Source organism: Uranotaenia lowii, chromosome 1 (genome assembly GCF_029784155.1).
Source record: "Uranotaenia lowii strain MFRU-FL chromosome 1, ASM2978415v1, whole genome shotgun sequence".
Lineage (NCBI taxonomy): Eukaryota > Metazoa > Arthropoda > Insecta > Diptera > Culicidae > Uranotaenia > Uranotaenia lowii.
In genome coordinates this window covers 61482912-61499330 of record NC_073691.1, presented here as the reverse complement: position 1 = coordinate 61499330, position 16419 = coordinate 61482912, and the positions used below count along the sequence as shown (strand labels likewise).

At 36.7% G+C, this 16419-nt stretch overlaps 1 protein-coding gene across 2 annotated transcripts in view; it reads right to left on the bottom strand.

Annotated features, from left to right (window-relative positions):
* LOC129749369 (low-density lipoprotein receptor-related protein 4) overlaps window positions 1-16419 on the bottom strand; it is a 108195-nt gene that overhangs the window by 65307 nt on the left and 26469 nt on the right. For both annotated transcript variants that reach the window (XM_055744336.1, XM_055744344.1), the window contains exon 3: window positions 5870-6773. In XM_055744336.1, coding sequence (XP_055600311.1) covers window positions 5870-6773 — 904 coding nt within the window. The remainder of the gene's footprint in view (window positions 1-5869; window positions 6774-16419) is intronic.

Genomic DNA, 16419 nt, shown 5'->3' with positions numbered 1-16419 from the left:
GGTACGAGAAATGTGTCTATAATTATTTGGGACTCCATCCTCTTCGATTGGGAAGATTTTCAAAGACAGGGAGGGGAGGCGGTCTTACTTACAATTTGTTGCATTATTTGATAACTAATCATGCAAATGAATTCAAATTTCACAGAGGAAGGTCAAAAGCTACGAGTCAAGTTTTTACGATGTTTGAGAACCATCTGTCCTTCTACTGGGGAGATAAGACGGGGGAGGAGGTCTTCTATACACTTTTATGCATTACTCGAGAACTAATCGAACAAAAAAACGAAATTTATCATGGATGTATATACGAGTACGAGACATGTTTGTTTATGTTTCGAGACCCCTCTTTCTCTCCAACGGAAAGAGGAGATTTATTTGAGATTATTTTTGGATCAGTCGAGAACGTATTATTCAAATTCAACAGCAGAGGGTATATCACAGGATTTTTTTTCTATGAGTGTTTAAGTCTTCTTCCTCCTTCGCAGATTCTAAAGGAAGGGGGAAGGGAAGCTCCCATACATTTTTTTAATGACTCGAGTGCTAATTTAGCAGATGGCAAGATATTGGGAAGAGTATTTAAATACAAGAAGAGATGTTTTAGTTCCCCTCACGGGATAGGAAAGAGAAGACAGAGACATACGTATGTTTTAATAAATTCAAGAGCTCATCAAATAAATTTAACCAAATTTACAATTTACAAGGGAGAGTACAAGGGTACGAGAAATGATTCTATGGTTATTGAAAAAAAAACCCTTTTCACCTTCCAGTGGGGAATAAGAGGGGAAAAGGAGTTTCGCACAATTATTTATATAACCTGAGAACTTATCCCACAAATGGAACCAAATTTGAAAGAAAAGATATTTGAGTACGAAAAATGTTTCTATTTTTTTAAAAGGAAAGTTACCATACAATACAGAGCCGGGGATGGGGGACCTTTCCAATATGCCTTGCTACTAAAAAGTCATATAAACCATACATTTTTTATGTTAAAATATCGGCTGACTGAATCGATTGGTGTACTTCAATTTTTGTTTTTACTACGAAAAGTGGCTCATTTTGCCTTTTTTCCCCTAAACTTAAAAAAAATTTCATTGACGTGTAGTCAAACTAAGTGTAATCCAACAATTTTTCATCATGAATGATCGTTTTTGGTAGATTTATTCATTCTCAAGCTGATAGGGTCGTTTTTTGTACTAGAATGAAGACAAACGGTTTAATATCCCCGTGAGGTTGACGAGAAGAGCCTCAACCACCCCGATTTCCCCTTAATTCCTGCAATTTCTTCAAAAACTAAAAACTAGCTGACCCGGTAAACTTCGTTTCACTCGTTACATAATAAATCGTTGGAAAATGTTTACAGTTCTTTAACCTCTTTGTGCTCGTGAATCAGTTTTCATGAAAATCGTCTTCAAGTTGTTTGAGTTTTGTCCCGTTTCTAGTTGATTTTGTCTAGGAGCTCCCCTTCCATAAAAAGTGAGATTCTTAAAACTATTATACAAACTATCTCTGACCCAAAAAACCGTCGGATACCAAATGTCACTTCATTACGACCGACCATTGATACGTGATGGTGTTACAAAGAAAACGCCTCCATTTTCATATATAAGAATGTGGAAAAGAGATAATTTTGTATGGGGACCCTCCTCCCACAAAAAGTGAGATTCTTGAAACTATTATACAAGCCATCTCTGACCCGAAAAACCCTTGGATACCAAATTTCACTTCATTACGACCGCCCATTAATACATGATGGTGTTACAAAGAAAATGCCTCCATTTTTATATATAAGAAGATGTGGAAAAGAGATAATTTTGTATAGGGAACCCCTTCCATGAAAAGTAAGATCCTCAAAACTAATATACAAACCGCAGCCGCAGCCCGTGGCGTAGAAGATAGCCTTCAAGTCTACTAAGCCAGTGGGCATGAGATCGAATCCCGGTCACGGCATACAAAGTACACTTCCTGTGGATTGGTGGTTTTAGCATTTGTGAAATGCTAGCCATCATATCCTCGAAAAATGTACGCTTAGAGTTAAGAAAAAGGAATCTCTTCGAGGAAACATCAAGTTTCATTGAGATCCTGAACCTATGCGTTTGTGTTCGTTTTAAAAAAAAACCATCTCTGACCCGGAAAACCCTCGGATACCAAATTTCACTTCATTCCGACCGACCATTCAAACGTGATGGTGTTACAAAGAAAACAAAAATGTGGAAAACAGATAATTTTGTATGGGGACCCTCCTTCCTTAAAAAGTGAGATTTTTGAAACTATTATACAAACCATCTCTGGCCCGAAAAACCCTCGGATACCAAATTTCACTCCATTTTTATATATAAGATGTGGAAAAGAGATAATTTTGTATGGGGACCCCCCTTCCATGAAAAGTAAGATTTTCAAAACTAATATACAAACCATCTCTGGCCCGGAAAACCCTCGGATACCAAATTTCACTTCATTTCGACCGACCATTCAAACGTGATGGTGTTACAAAGAAAACAAAAATGTGGAAAAGAGATAATTTTGTATGGGGACCCTCCTTCCATAAAAAGTGAAATTCTGGAAACTATTATACAAACTATCTCTGGCCCGAAAAACCTTCGGATACCAAATTTCACTTCATTACGACCGACCATTCATACGTGATGGTGTTCCAAAGAAAACGCCTCCATTTTTATATAAAAGATGTGGAAAAAAGATAATTTTGTATGGGGACCCACCTTCCATGAAAAGTAAGATCTTCAAAACTAATATAAAAACCATCTCTGGCCCGGAAAACCCTCGGATACCAAATTTCACTTCATTCCGACCGACCATTCAAACGTGGTGGTGTTACAAAGAAAACGCCTCCAATTTTATATATAAGATGTGGAAAAGAGATTATTTTGTATGGGCACCCTCCTTCCTTAAAAAGTGAGATTCTTGAAACTATTATACAAACCATCTCTGGCCCGAAAACCCCTCGGATACCAAATTTTACTTCATTACGACCGACCATTCATACGTGATGGTGTTACAAAGAAAACGGCTCCATTTTTATATATAAGAAATACTTTGGAACATTCAAGAATGCATAAGAAAGTGCATTTGGGTTTGCTCTCATTAACTGAGTTCTGAACGATGCTTATCATTAGATTGAACAGTGAGTGTAACACCTGATTTATTTTTAAAAAAAAATTCTGAGGCTTTCTCATTTCGATATTTCAAATTATATTGGATGTATTATTGAATGAATTTAGGAGAAATTGTAGGGAATGAGACATAATTCGTGAACTGAATGCTAAGCGGTGTTGATAATTCGATTGAGCAATATGTTTAAAATCTGATTGAATCATTTTTGTTCTTTTTTTTGATGGTCTCTCATTTGTGACGACGACGATTTTTTTATACATATCGCCTGATTTTAGGGGAAGTTGGGCTGATTGAGGCTCTTCTCGTCAACTTAACGCTAAGCGATGTACATCATTCGATTCAGCAATGAGTTTTACACCTGTTTCATTCATTTTTGTGCGTTTTCTGATGCATTGTCATTCGATATAATTTTTTTAACAAATCACTCGATTTTAGAGGAAATCGGGGTGATTGCATCTATTTTCGTAAGCTGAGCACTCAGCGGTGTACGCTTCTCAATTCAGCGACAAATTTTACACTAAATCACTTGGTTTTTGCATGTGGTATGTGAACAGCTCGATTGTCACTGTGAAATTTATGCACAAGTTTGAAAAGGCTAGGGGAAGTTGGGGATATTTAGCCGTTTCTATTAATTCTAGTGCAAAGAAGCGAAACGATCAGCTCGAGTATGAATAAATCTACCGAAAATGATCATTCATGATGAAAAATTGTAGGATTACACTTCGTTTGACTGCACTTCTATGAAAAAATTGCTTAAGTTTAGGGGAAAAAATGCATAATGAGTCACTTTTGGTTGTAAAAACAAAAATTGAAGCACACCAATCGATTCAGCCGACATTTTTACATAAAAAGTTTGGTTTATATGACCTTTTTATTGCATGGTAGATTGTTATAAACAAAATTCCACCTTTACACCTAAAAATAGGGGACATCGGGAAAAATGAAGCGTTAAGAGTCATTTCATCAAAAAGTGGTGTAGACCATTCGATTCCTCGTGATTTTTTTGCATAAGAAATGATAGTATTTCAAAAGTTAGTGTAGTTTAGGCGATCGTCACTGGAATAACTACCTTTTTTTGATCGAAATCTCCAGTCCCCACTGAGCGATGGGCCAAGGGACAAGGATTGGCAAATCACCCTATCTACGTTTTTTCTTAAAGAAAAATGTCATATTTTGAACGTAACTGAATCCCTGTTCTTATATTTTTTTTCAATCTCATTTTTGAATTTAGCGCCCGATTTTAGACTTGAAACATGGTTCAGCCAATACATTTGCGTTTTTTTGAATGTTGTAAACTAGTGTAACACACCCCTACACCTTACACGAAATATCAACAATATGTGAAAAAACAAATTGAATTGCGAATATCATCACCGCAGTAAACTCGTATAGCATAACAATCTTCTACAAACTTTTTCCTCATTGTTTGAACTATCAATTCTGCAATTTTGAGTTATAAAGTATACTGAATTTTTACTATCCTTGACCTTGTACAACAGTTACATGTAACTTTGAGGCTACCGTTATTTCGAATAATAAACTTAAACTTAAACTGAAGGTATATTTTAGAACATAAAGAGAGAAAGTATGTTGAAGTCGAATTCGCCAGTTGGTGTTTCAACTACGTCTGAGTTAAGAACACTATACATGCAGAACATTCGCTACAAGTTCATAAAAGTTGTAGCCAAGAAAGTGGATTTCTCAGTTTTTCCAAAACAAACTGTTTCAAATTTCCATAAAATTTGAGCATATAGGTGACGGAAGCGCTGCCAAATTTGGGTGATGGATTTGAATTAGTGCAAGTGGGATGCGCTTTAAATTTCACCTAACTTTTGACAGATCTTACGAGTTTTTCTTAGAGCAAGTTCACTGGTGTTGGGAAAAAGTGGTAAAAATTTTGACATTTTGAAAATTTTACCATGCAAAAATGTTTTCAAGATTTTGGGGCGTTGTATTTTTTTACAACACTGTTTCTATTTCTGCCGTATGTGATAGAAATATCGCTATTTTTGCATCACAGCATGCGACAATACAACACGTGTAAAAACTTGAAGGCCACAGATCTTGAAAATGTTTTTACATGGCAAAATTTTCAAAATGTGCCATAAGAGCAAGTTCACTGGTGTTGGGAAAAAGTGGTAGAAATTTTGACATTTTGAAAATTCTACCATGCGAAAATGTTTTCAAGATCTTTGGGCGTTGTATTTTTTTACAACACTGTTTCTATTTCAGCTGTATGTGATAGAAATATTGTTATTTTTGCATCACAGCATGTGAAACTACAACACGTGTTGTTAAAAACCTTGAAGGCCACAGATCTTGAAAATGTTATTACATGGCAAAATATTCAAAATGTGCCGTAAGTGTCAAAATTTCTACCACTTTTTCCCAACACCAGTGAACTTGCTCTTAAGGAGAGAAAAAATAACTTTTTGATTCCATCGCCAATTGTTGAGTGTCCCAAATTAGTTAAACAAATCAGCTAAATTCGCTGGGGCATAGCAGGCCTAGGAACGATTTTAGCCTCCAAGGTTTTAATTTCGAAACAAATCTCTTTGTATGGACCACCCTTTCGCATAAGATTCTTTGAAAATTTCTGGAACGTTTCTCAATCAAATGAGAGACTCCTGAAAAGACAAGCTCTAGACAGACTGAAACCACGCGCAGAAAAGTTAAACCATTATTTTTGACAAATCTGTAAAGGAAAGTACATGTAGGTATAAATGTTTTTTACGATACTCACTGTCGTGTGCAATTCCGCTCATCAGAAAGATCGTTGCAGTCGTTGTCCCCGTCGCAGACCCACTCCCGCGGGATGCACAGCTCGTTCTGGCACTCGAACTTGCCCTCAGTGCACTCGTGCCGGTTACCGCAGTGCGTTTCGTCCGTGTAATCTCCACAATCATCGTCCCCATCGCAAAGCCACTCCTTCGAGATGCAGGTATAGGTGGTGGCACAGATCACGTGCGTTCCCGAGGCTTCGCAGCTTTCCTTCATCTGTTTCAGCAGCTCCTGTTGCACCACTTCGCAGTTCTGCTCATCCTCGGATAGGATACAGTCCGCCTGCCCGTTACAGTGCAGATCCATGTGGACGCAGGCACAGCTTTTGTCGCACTTGAACTCCTTCGGTTCACACTTGAGGGCGCAGTTATCTACCCCGGAGGCATTTTCGCCATTTCCTACTGATCCCTCACCCAAAAGTTCCAGTTCCGGAACGAAGACCTTATCGTAGGTCTCGTAGTTCCCATGGTGAAATGGGAAGAAATCAGCGGGTCGTTCTCCGCCCGGAGGCTTGTTGATCCCGTGGTGAATGGTACCGTAACCGGGTGGCACGTAGATTGGAACCGATGGCCGCCGGTGACTTCGCCAGTCGGGTATCACCTGGTTCGGGAATGTGGGGACATTCATCGGTGGAACCGGAGGCCTTGGAGCTAGGACAACCTTGCCCAGCGGAAGTGGCGGGTTTCGCATTTTAGGTTTCGGAGTTGGCTTTATCTTGCCGGCCCGTCCCTCCGTCGCTTTTACCTTACCGGAGGGATAGAGCTGACGTGGGCCGGTGAACTGATTCGCACCGGGGTACAGTATAGGTTGGGAGAAGCGCCGGCTGTCATCCAGCGGATGGGGAGTCGTGTCCTCGTCGCAGACCACTGTAGAAGGAAGAGAGAAAAAGCAATCGATTAGATAGGATAAAAACTTTCCGGTTTCAGTATAATAATAGAAATTCCAAATCAACGCTTATTTTAGTAAGAATCTAGTATAGTGGCAGTATAACATTTAACACTTAGTACCGAGATGGGAATCTAACCCTTGCCATCAGTGGACCAGTGATAATCGTTCTACCGTGCTAACCGCTCAGCCACCGAGACAGCTGCAAGCTTTGGATTTACTGTGCAAAGTGTCAAGAAAATTACCTACAGGGTTCTTGACCATAATCTGCTCTTGAGTGACAATAGATACTATTGGCGGCTTGTTACTTTATTTGGGTGCATCCAAATAATAAAAAATCGAGGTCGCTCAAAGAATTCTTGAAATCTTTCATTTTACATCATTATTTTTTATGTACGCGCTATGAAATCCCAGGAAAAAAAAACTCCCTAATCAGATCTTGAGCGTCAATTTAAAACTCCTTGCTTAACCTCGTAATGTAAACCAAAAATGTTCCTCAGACAATATTCAGCTACAACACTTCAGTTTTCCGTTATTTAAAGTCTAAGATAAAATGTTAGAAAAAACATGCTTCGGAAAAAAGACTGTGGATCAGCTACGGGAAGCTAAAAAAAAATTCACTTAGTGTCCTAAAAGCAGAAGTTAGAAAGTGGTGTAAAAACCCTATTTTCATTAATGAACCGTCAAAGTTGATTAAGTCACATCAAATAAATTTTGAAAAAAAGAATTGAACAGTTGACGTAATTTTTGCTTTTTTAGATTTTAGAAACAAGAATCACCGAATTTTTGACAAATTTTTAAAAGTAGCTGTTTTTCGAAGTTTTTATCAATTTGAAATTTCTCAGATTTCACGAAGATTTTTGCGATTAATTTATATGTCTACTCACCAGAGAGGAAATTTCATATCGATTCTAGTGGTTTAATTACATTAGCGCTGCAATACTTTACAATAAAAATATGTAAAAATCGGTTGAGAAACAAAAAAAACTATGTAAAAATTGGTTGAGAGATATATTGGTTAATGTCAGGCAGGAGTGTCAAATTAAAACTTCAGGGACTGTAACGGTTAAAATTGTAGGGACGGATGAGGGTTAAGAACCATGCAACTTTATATGGATTTTCAAGATTTCTTTGGAAGAACTATGGTTATTCCTGATAACTTGTAGTGCGCTGAAAATCAGGTAAATTAAAAGAAGACCATCGAACTGCAATATACCAGCGATGCGATATTATAAAAATAGTTAAATAAGGTAAGGTACAGCGGGGCAAGTGCAAACCCGGCTCAAGTGTAAAGATAAAACTTTTCTCTGTTACCAAAAAATTTAAAAAATATTTCTTCTTCTATAAATTGTTGTTCAGGCCTAAAGAAACAATCTGACATAGATTAACTAAACTTACTTTAAATTATTCACTAAAACACTGCACTGTTTGATTACACATGAACTCAAGTACGTACTAGACATGAGCAGTGTGTTTTTGTTTTGCATATTTTGGCTACAAAACAGGGCATTCAAATCCGGATTTTCGTTGAAAGATGAGTGTTTGGGACTGATATACAAGTGAAAGCAGTAAATTTATGATAAACATTCAGCACATCCTGAAAGTTGTGAAAATGTTATTCACTCTTGTCAACCCAGTTGATGATCAGACTTGGTCGAGATAATAACTATTATCTCATGAGATCTTCAACAATAAAGTGCGGTTTTGAGTACTATAACCTTAAAGTAGATCGACCACGTGTTCTACGATGGCCGACGTTTTAGTTATAAACACGTTGTCGTTTCTATTCCCGGATGGAACACCAGGACCTAGTTTGTATGAAGTGACCCGTTTCGTAAAAGCGTTTGCAGCTTATAAGGGGGCATCCATAAATTACGTAACGCTCCTAGGGGGGGGGGGGGAGGGAGGGAGTAAGCTCGAGCGTTACGAATTGTGACATAGGGGAGGGGGGAGGTATGCTCATCGTTACGTAACGATTTTTTCCTCATGAATTTGAGTGTCATCGCAGCTATTTTGATTTCATGCAATTTTAGCAAAATGATAAGTAAACCAAAATCAGCCTTAAATTTGTAAGCTTCAACATGATTGAAACTGGTTTGTAACCTTTTCTATTTGAAGATTCTGAGATAGATTCCTTAAAATGTGTATTGAATATCCGTGAAATAACAGTTGGAAAATCGAATATTAGATACACTCAACCACAAGAACTCATTTCAATCTTAAGACGGAAATTTCACTATTTTTTCTCGATTGATTTAAAAATGCAAAATAAATTATACCGAAGAATATTTTTGAGTGGAGTATATTTTGCATAGCAAGTTATGCTCCGTGAACAAAATAAAGTAAACAAGATAGATCTCAATCACAGAGCAACTCGTAATGAGATATTCAATTTGTTTAATCAGAGAATTATCATCAATGAGTACTACAGTACTAGGATGCGATTTGAACAAAATTTTATGTTAAAATCTTTTTTTGACCTTCGAAAAATAGTATTTTAAACACGAGAAGTTGAGAGGGGGGGGGGGGGGGGGGTAATGAGATATTCAATTTGTTTAATCAGAGAATTATCATCAATGAGTACTAGGATGCGATTTGAACAAAATTTTATGTTAAAATCTTTTTTTGACCTTCGAAAAATAGTATTTTAAACACGAGAAGTTGAGAGGGGTGGGGGGGTAATTATCAGCGTTACGTAATTTGAATAGGGGGGTACGTCGAAGTGTTACGATTTGTGACATACGGGGGGGAGGGGGTCAAAGAAGTGCATTTTTTGCGTTACGTAATTTATGGATGCCGCCTAAGCTATCTATGGAATCGACATTTAAGATAGCAGAAGAACGCTTTTGTTTCAATTATAGTCGCTTTACCATCTTTATGGCATTCGCTCACGCTCACTTTTCATGAAGTTCAAATTGGAAGAAGCTTTCAAAAATGCGGTGGCTCAAAATCCACAGGATCACAGTTTTGAATATTCCACTGGAGAAACTGTTACGTTGAAGATGGGTGTGGCTGAAGGCATCACAAACTATGTGAGGTTCTTCGATTTACCACCGAAATATGGACATGTGAAACGACTTGTACGGGAGAAGTTTCCAGGCGATCTTGAACTAGATTTTTTCATCGGTGTCCGACGCGTCTATATTGACGTAAAAAAAGAAATCCCAGCATCTCTCTTCTTTCTCAATCGAAAGGGACGGCTTTACTATGAAGGCATTAAGCAAAAGTGTTTCCTTTGCAAGTCTGAGGGCCACCTGAAAGTTGAGTGCCCAGACGAAAAATGTATTTAGATTATCGAATGATCCCTGTTCAAAGGGGTCGTCCATACAACACAAACACGGTTTTGGCGATATTATCGTTTTTTGGATTGAATGGGGATGAAAATCAAGAGTTTTCAAGGACGCGTAATCGATTTCAGGTATCAAATTTTGTGTAAGGGACCGGCAAAAGGGGTCGCCCATACAACAAAAATACTATTTTAGTGATATTGACGAAATCGTACTTGGGATTGAGATGAAAATTTGCTCACTGGAGTTTTGAGGACGGACAATCGATTTAAGGTATAAAATTTCATGTAAGAAGTTGTCTATGTTACCTGTTCACTGTTGCAGTTTCAGAATATTTCATTTGTTAAATCTATATTCAATCAGAGTCAGTTTGAAACACCAAACATTATTGTGAAATAAGATCTTAATTGGTTTTGAATATTGTTTTCTTTGAAGATCTAGATTTTAATTTCAATTATTTTTATAGAAATTTAATAAAAAAATCTTTGGGTAAAAATTCAGCTGAAAACATATTTATTTGGTTATTGTTAAACATTATTTATATTGTAAATACTTCAAAACCAATGTTTTCAATTTAAAAATTCAATTTTTTATCGAGTTATAAATCTGATTTGAACCGCAAACTTAATCTTCAAACTAAGAAATCTTAGTCGGAAAACACCTGTATTCGACATTCTATATCTCAGAAAAATCTGGTCCGAATTCTACAAATTTAGAATCTTTAGGTTACCAAGCGTGTTGTGTTCAATTTTACAGAATATAGTTTCATGATTAATGTAAAAACTGCCTTTCGCCTCGCGCTGGAAATCTCCGGTTGATTGATTGTCCTCGACCGGAAATGGTTGACCTGCTTGCTGGTATCCGCCGACGCTACCTTTCGAGGCCGTTGTACTCTTCGAACTGAAGCGGGAAAGTTGTGTGTTTTTGTGTGAGAGCAAATGTAGAAAGGCTTAACTTAACGAGGGGTGCTCAAATGTAAATACCAATTTGCGTTTAAAATTAACCACACTTCAAATTAGCCATTACTTACAATTAAAATTGTAACAATTGAGTTACGCTTCTGAATGTACCGTAAACTGGGGGAACTGATCAGCGGGGTAACTTTGAACAACATGAAATTTTTGCAGATAATCATCATTAACTAAGTATAAAGTTAAAATATCTGAAAACTGTTTGCTACGTTTGAAAGCCTATAAAATGAGATACAAATAAGCTAAATTTGGTTTTTATTATGAGATTTTTTATATTATCAAGAATATAATTTTAAAATCTTGAAATATCTGGTTTTTGGAAGGCTCACAAACAAACATCTCTCCAGATCAAATTTCAACATTTAGGAGCAAATGGGTTGTTTAATATGAAAGTTCTACTTTTTTCTCGGTTTTGGTTTAGTTTAAGTGTTATTCTTATGGTCATTTGATGATTACTTCTGAATATTGAAAAAAACGGTCATTTTCCACGAAAAAGACCGTATAGAAAAAATGGCTGACACCTCTATCAAATAATTAAGTTAGTATAAATAAAAGAACCAGGTTCCTGCAACGATACAGGATTTGTCTTTGTATCGTGTGACCAACATCTTTTAACTAAGCGTTGGTGAATCTCGTTTTTAAGCTTTTTTTTCCTCTGATTAAGCTTTTTTTGCCTTGAGAGCATAGGAGACGGAAGCTCAAATCTGAAGAAAGAAGCTTAAATCTGTCAAAAAAGGGGAAATCTGAGAGATGTGCTCCATACGGTTTGTATAGCATTGCCAGGATGTGAAAAGAACATGGGAACAGTTTGAGAACTTAGGAAATTGCATGAAGGTAAAATTTCATTTGTTTTTTAGGCTAAAAAATATGGAGAAATGTTTATAATTTTTGCCCCTAAATGTATGCAGCAACATTGTCCATCTTTTGAGTATATTTGTTTTTGAAAGAAAGCGTTAAAACATTTAATTGTGTCCAAACCAAAACTTACTGTTATCGATGTTTTGAGCCTTCTGTGCTAAATGGCATCGAAACCATAGTGATAAAAATTACCCCGAAACTCGAAATCTGGTTTTGTAACAAACATTTAATTATAACCACCAATGTCGTTTGAATTTACTGCACTCAATGGTCATGTTTAATACTCCTCACCTCAGTAAGTGTTTTAAAGATTTTAGGTATTACGAAAAAACAACCCTTTCCACAATATTCAAAAACAGTTTACGGTACTTATTTAAGTTTATGGAAAATCGGCAAATTAGAATTCTAATTAGAGAGCAATTAAGACAGCTTCTGAATGTGGCACATTCGCGGCAAGGGAAAAAACGAAATATCTCGTATTTGGTCTGCAATGTGTAATAATTATTTTTAAATTTTTGACACATTTTCATCGATGTTTTCCACTGTTTTTCTTTCAAATGGAGTCTTCAAGATCCCTCATTTATTTCTAGAAACTTCATAAAAACTTGGAAGTATTTAGGGTTACCAGATCCCGCAACACCAAAAAAAGTACATTGATATCTTTTACTCAAAAAGTCAGGAGAAACGGTATAACTCCAGTTTTCTGAGCTCCCAGCCATTTGGGTGATACAAGATGCATTTAATTATCGAGTTTTGCACCCGGATGGTATGCAAAATAGCAGAAAAAGGATGTACATATTTCGAATTATCTGAGGACTCCCCTAATTCCTCGAACAAGCGTGGATCTACTTTTATTGAAAACCGAGATATTTCAATTAAATCTAATTCTGCCAATTTGTTGAGTTTTTGTAAAAGTTGGATTGTTCGAAAAGATAGCAGTATTTAGACGTTATGCTGACAAACCACAATAAACATCATAAAACAATCCATTTCAAAAATATTTTTTTGGGACGCGTACATTTCCATTACGATCATTATTTGAGATTTGCGCGCATTTAAACATATTACTTAAATGGTGTTCAAATGGATAACTGTTTGCATACTCAAAGGCGCTTATCACGTTCACTTTATTACGATTAAAAATGCATTTTATTGAAAACAAGATGTTATTGAATTTAATTTCTTGTAAGCTGAATTCCTTTTGTAGTTTTCGCATAAGATGTGAAACAACCACATAAAATGGAAGTTATACGTTGGTTTTGGAGATCAAATGCCTTTCAACAAAAAAAGAGTACATTTGGTAAAATTTCACAAAAAGAAGAGTACGCCCATTTTTCGATCGAAAAAGAGTACATGTACTCTTAAAAGAGTACGTATGGTAACCCTAGAAGTATTAGGACTTAATTTAAAAAGTTATGATTTTAAATGAATATTAATGAAAAAGCTCTTTAGCAGGAGTCGAGTAGGCATTGACACGCGCGGATGTCAAAATTTTCTAATGATTTTCATACAAAGTATTAAGTGTATAGTACCAAACCGAATAGCGACAGTAGGACTAGCAACGCTTTTTACTAGCGAGATTTCTGTCATTCGCAGGTTTGTATTTCTTTTTTCAGTCCAGTAGGCGATTTCGATGTAGTACTCGAACATTGTTTATGTTATTTACTGTCCATTTTCTTTAGGGCATCAATCGCATGCTCCAGGTCTCCTAGGAAACTTGCGGTGCGTCGTTATTATTTTCAACGTCGCGACGTATGCGACGTGTCGCTAGTAGGCAAAGCTGCTATGATTATTAGCGCTCATATTTTGGATTGTTTCTGCATGCATAATAAAAGAATAGTATGCACATTATTCATATGCATGAGAATAGGGTTGCCAGAAAAACCCGGCAAAATCCGGGCATTTGATTTCAAAATTGACGACCAAATTCCGGGCAGTTTCCGGGCTAATTTTGTCAAAACCCAGAAATTACTCAACAATCACCGAATGATGTAAAGATGGTAAAACAACTATAATCGAAACAAAAAAATCATATCATATGATTGGTCTGGCCGTAGTATATGCAATGCATTAATGTAACAGTCTTTCATTTTTTAGGATGCTTACCAGTTTTGGCTTTGTTGGCAAAACAAGAATAACTTATAATGTAAAAACACTTAAACCCAAATAATTAGATACTTTTAGTACCTACACTTTTTTCACTATTGTTCAGGTATGCATTGTTCAAGAAAAAATCTGAGCAAACCCATGAGGCAGTTCTTCCTACGGCCCTTGGTTAAGGTAAGAAATATTTGAATTTATTTTATAAATTTCTACAAAAACAAAATAAGTCTAGATTAAGCCTTATGATTTTTATAAAATCACTAAGTTTCTGTATTCTTTTTAACCAAACTTGGATACACTGATCAGGTCAAATATTGTTATAAAGGGTGATACGGTCAAAATTTGGTCAATATCAACTTGACGTATTTCTTTCAATTTTGTATTGAAAAAACCTGAACACCCCTCATTTTGAAAATGTGTGTGTGTAGAATGTTGCTCCTATGTTGATTTTGGAATTCACACTTCAGTTGTCAAAATGCCGTTCAAGGAAGAAGAGCAGCGTATCAAAATTTTGCTCGCGCATCGCGAAAATCTGAGCTACTCGCACACAAAGCTTGCAACATCGCTAAAAGTTGCCAAATCAACCGTTACAAACGTAATTAAAGTGTTTGGGGAATGTTTGTCGACAGCCAGGAAGTCTGGATCGGGGGAAATCGAAAACCGGAAGCAGCTGAGACGACGAAGAGATTTGACGGTAGTTTCAAGCGAAACCCTAACCTCTCTCTCCGAGATGCCGCAAATAAGCTGGGTGTATCGTCTACAACCGTGCATCGAGCCAAAAAACGAGCCGGACTATCGACTTACAAGAAGGTAGTGACTCCAAATCGCGATGATAAACAAAATACGACGGCCGAACGCCATCCCGGAGGCTGTACACGACGATGCTGACGAAGTTTGACTGCGTGGTAATGGACGACGAAACCTACGTCAAAACCGGGACAGGAGTTTTATACGGCAAAAGGAAGGGGAAAGGTAGCAGATATTTTCAAGCACATGAAACTGTCAAAGTTCGCGAAGAAATATCTGGTTTGGCAAGCCATAGCTTCTGGGACTGTCAACCAAGAAATTTACGTGAAAGAGTGTTTGAATAAACGTCTGCTGCCTTTCCTGAAGAAACACGGTTGTTCCGTACTGTTTTGGCCGGATTTGGTTAAAACATCTTGCCATTACGGTGAAAAGGCCATGGAGTGGTATGTCGCCAACAACGTGCAGGTGGTTCCCAAGGACAAAAACCCTCCCAACATGCCAGAGCTCCGCCCAATTGAGGAATACTGGGCTATTGTCAAGCGGAACCTTAAGAAGACCAAAAAAACTGCTAAGGACGAGCAGCAGTTCAAAGCAAACTGGCTTTCTGCGGCGAAGAAGGTGGACAAGGTGGCTGTACAAAATCTGATGGCAGTGTTAAGCGTAAGGCCCGGAAATTCGGATTTGGAAAAGCGGAAGCCTAACTGAATATTTTTCCTGAATTTTATACTAATTGAACTTGAAAAAGAAATTTAATTTGATTTCTTACATAAACGATTTCACCGATTTACACGCGTTTTCCCTTGACCAAATTTTGACCGTATCACCCTTTAAGTGATAGTTTAAAAGCTCTTTAAGCGAGAGTTTTTTCCGGGCTAAGAAAATTTAAGACATTGTCATTTATGAACTCATGTTTTGGAATAAAAAGACATCGTATTATGAAGGAAAACTGAGAGTGTTTTGGAGCAACTCACCAGGAATTTTTTTCCAACTGATGTATTTTTTCTATGATTTAATGGATTACTTTTCAGATATGCATTCAATATTGAATTTGTTTTGGTTTTGTTCATCATCTCTATAAATCGCATAAACACTAATGTGCTTTAAACTCAGGAGAATGCGACAATTACTCTATTAAACGTGAAAACATCTGAAAAGCTTAAATCTTATCAAAAAAGTTTAAATCTGACTTAAAAAAAACTTGAATCTGAAACATGTTCCAAATTCATTCCCTTGGACAATCGCTTATCCAGGTTCACCGGTTTTTTTTCAAAACAAACCCTCTTCAAAAAGTGAAAAAGTGATGATCTAGACCGAAAAAAAATGTAAACATACAAAACGAGCTAGACTTCTAGCCACGAGGTATGAGCCGTTTCAAATAAAGAAATTACAAAAATAAAGGTGATTCAATTCCCATCTTCAAAAGTTTGACTTTCGTTCTTTTAACTTAAACAGTCTACGAAAGGCTTATCAAAAGCTTATCAAATTTTTAAACAAAATATTTTTAACTCTATTTACTTCCCCCTTCTGAATTTTCGAAAGTATCGAAGGGGGTGGGGGGAGTTTGGTTAATATTTTTTTAAAAGATATTTTAAATTAAAATAGCTATTAATATGAAATAAGATTTGTCATGGCAAGATTCGACCCTAATAAAACTTTTAGAA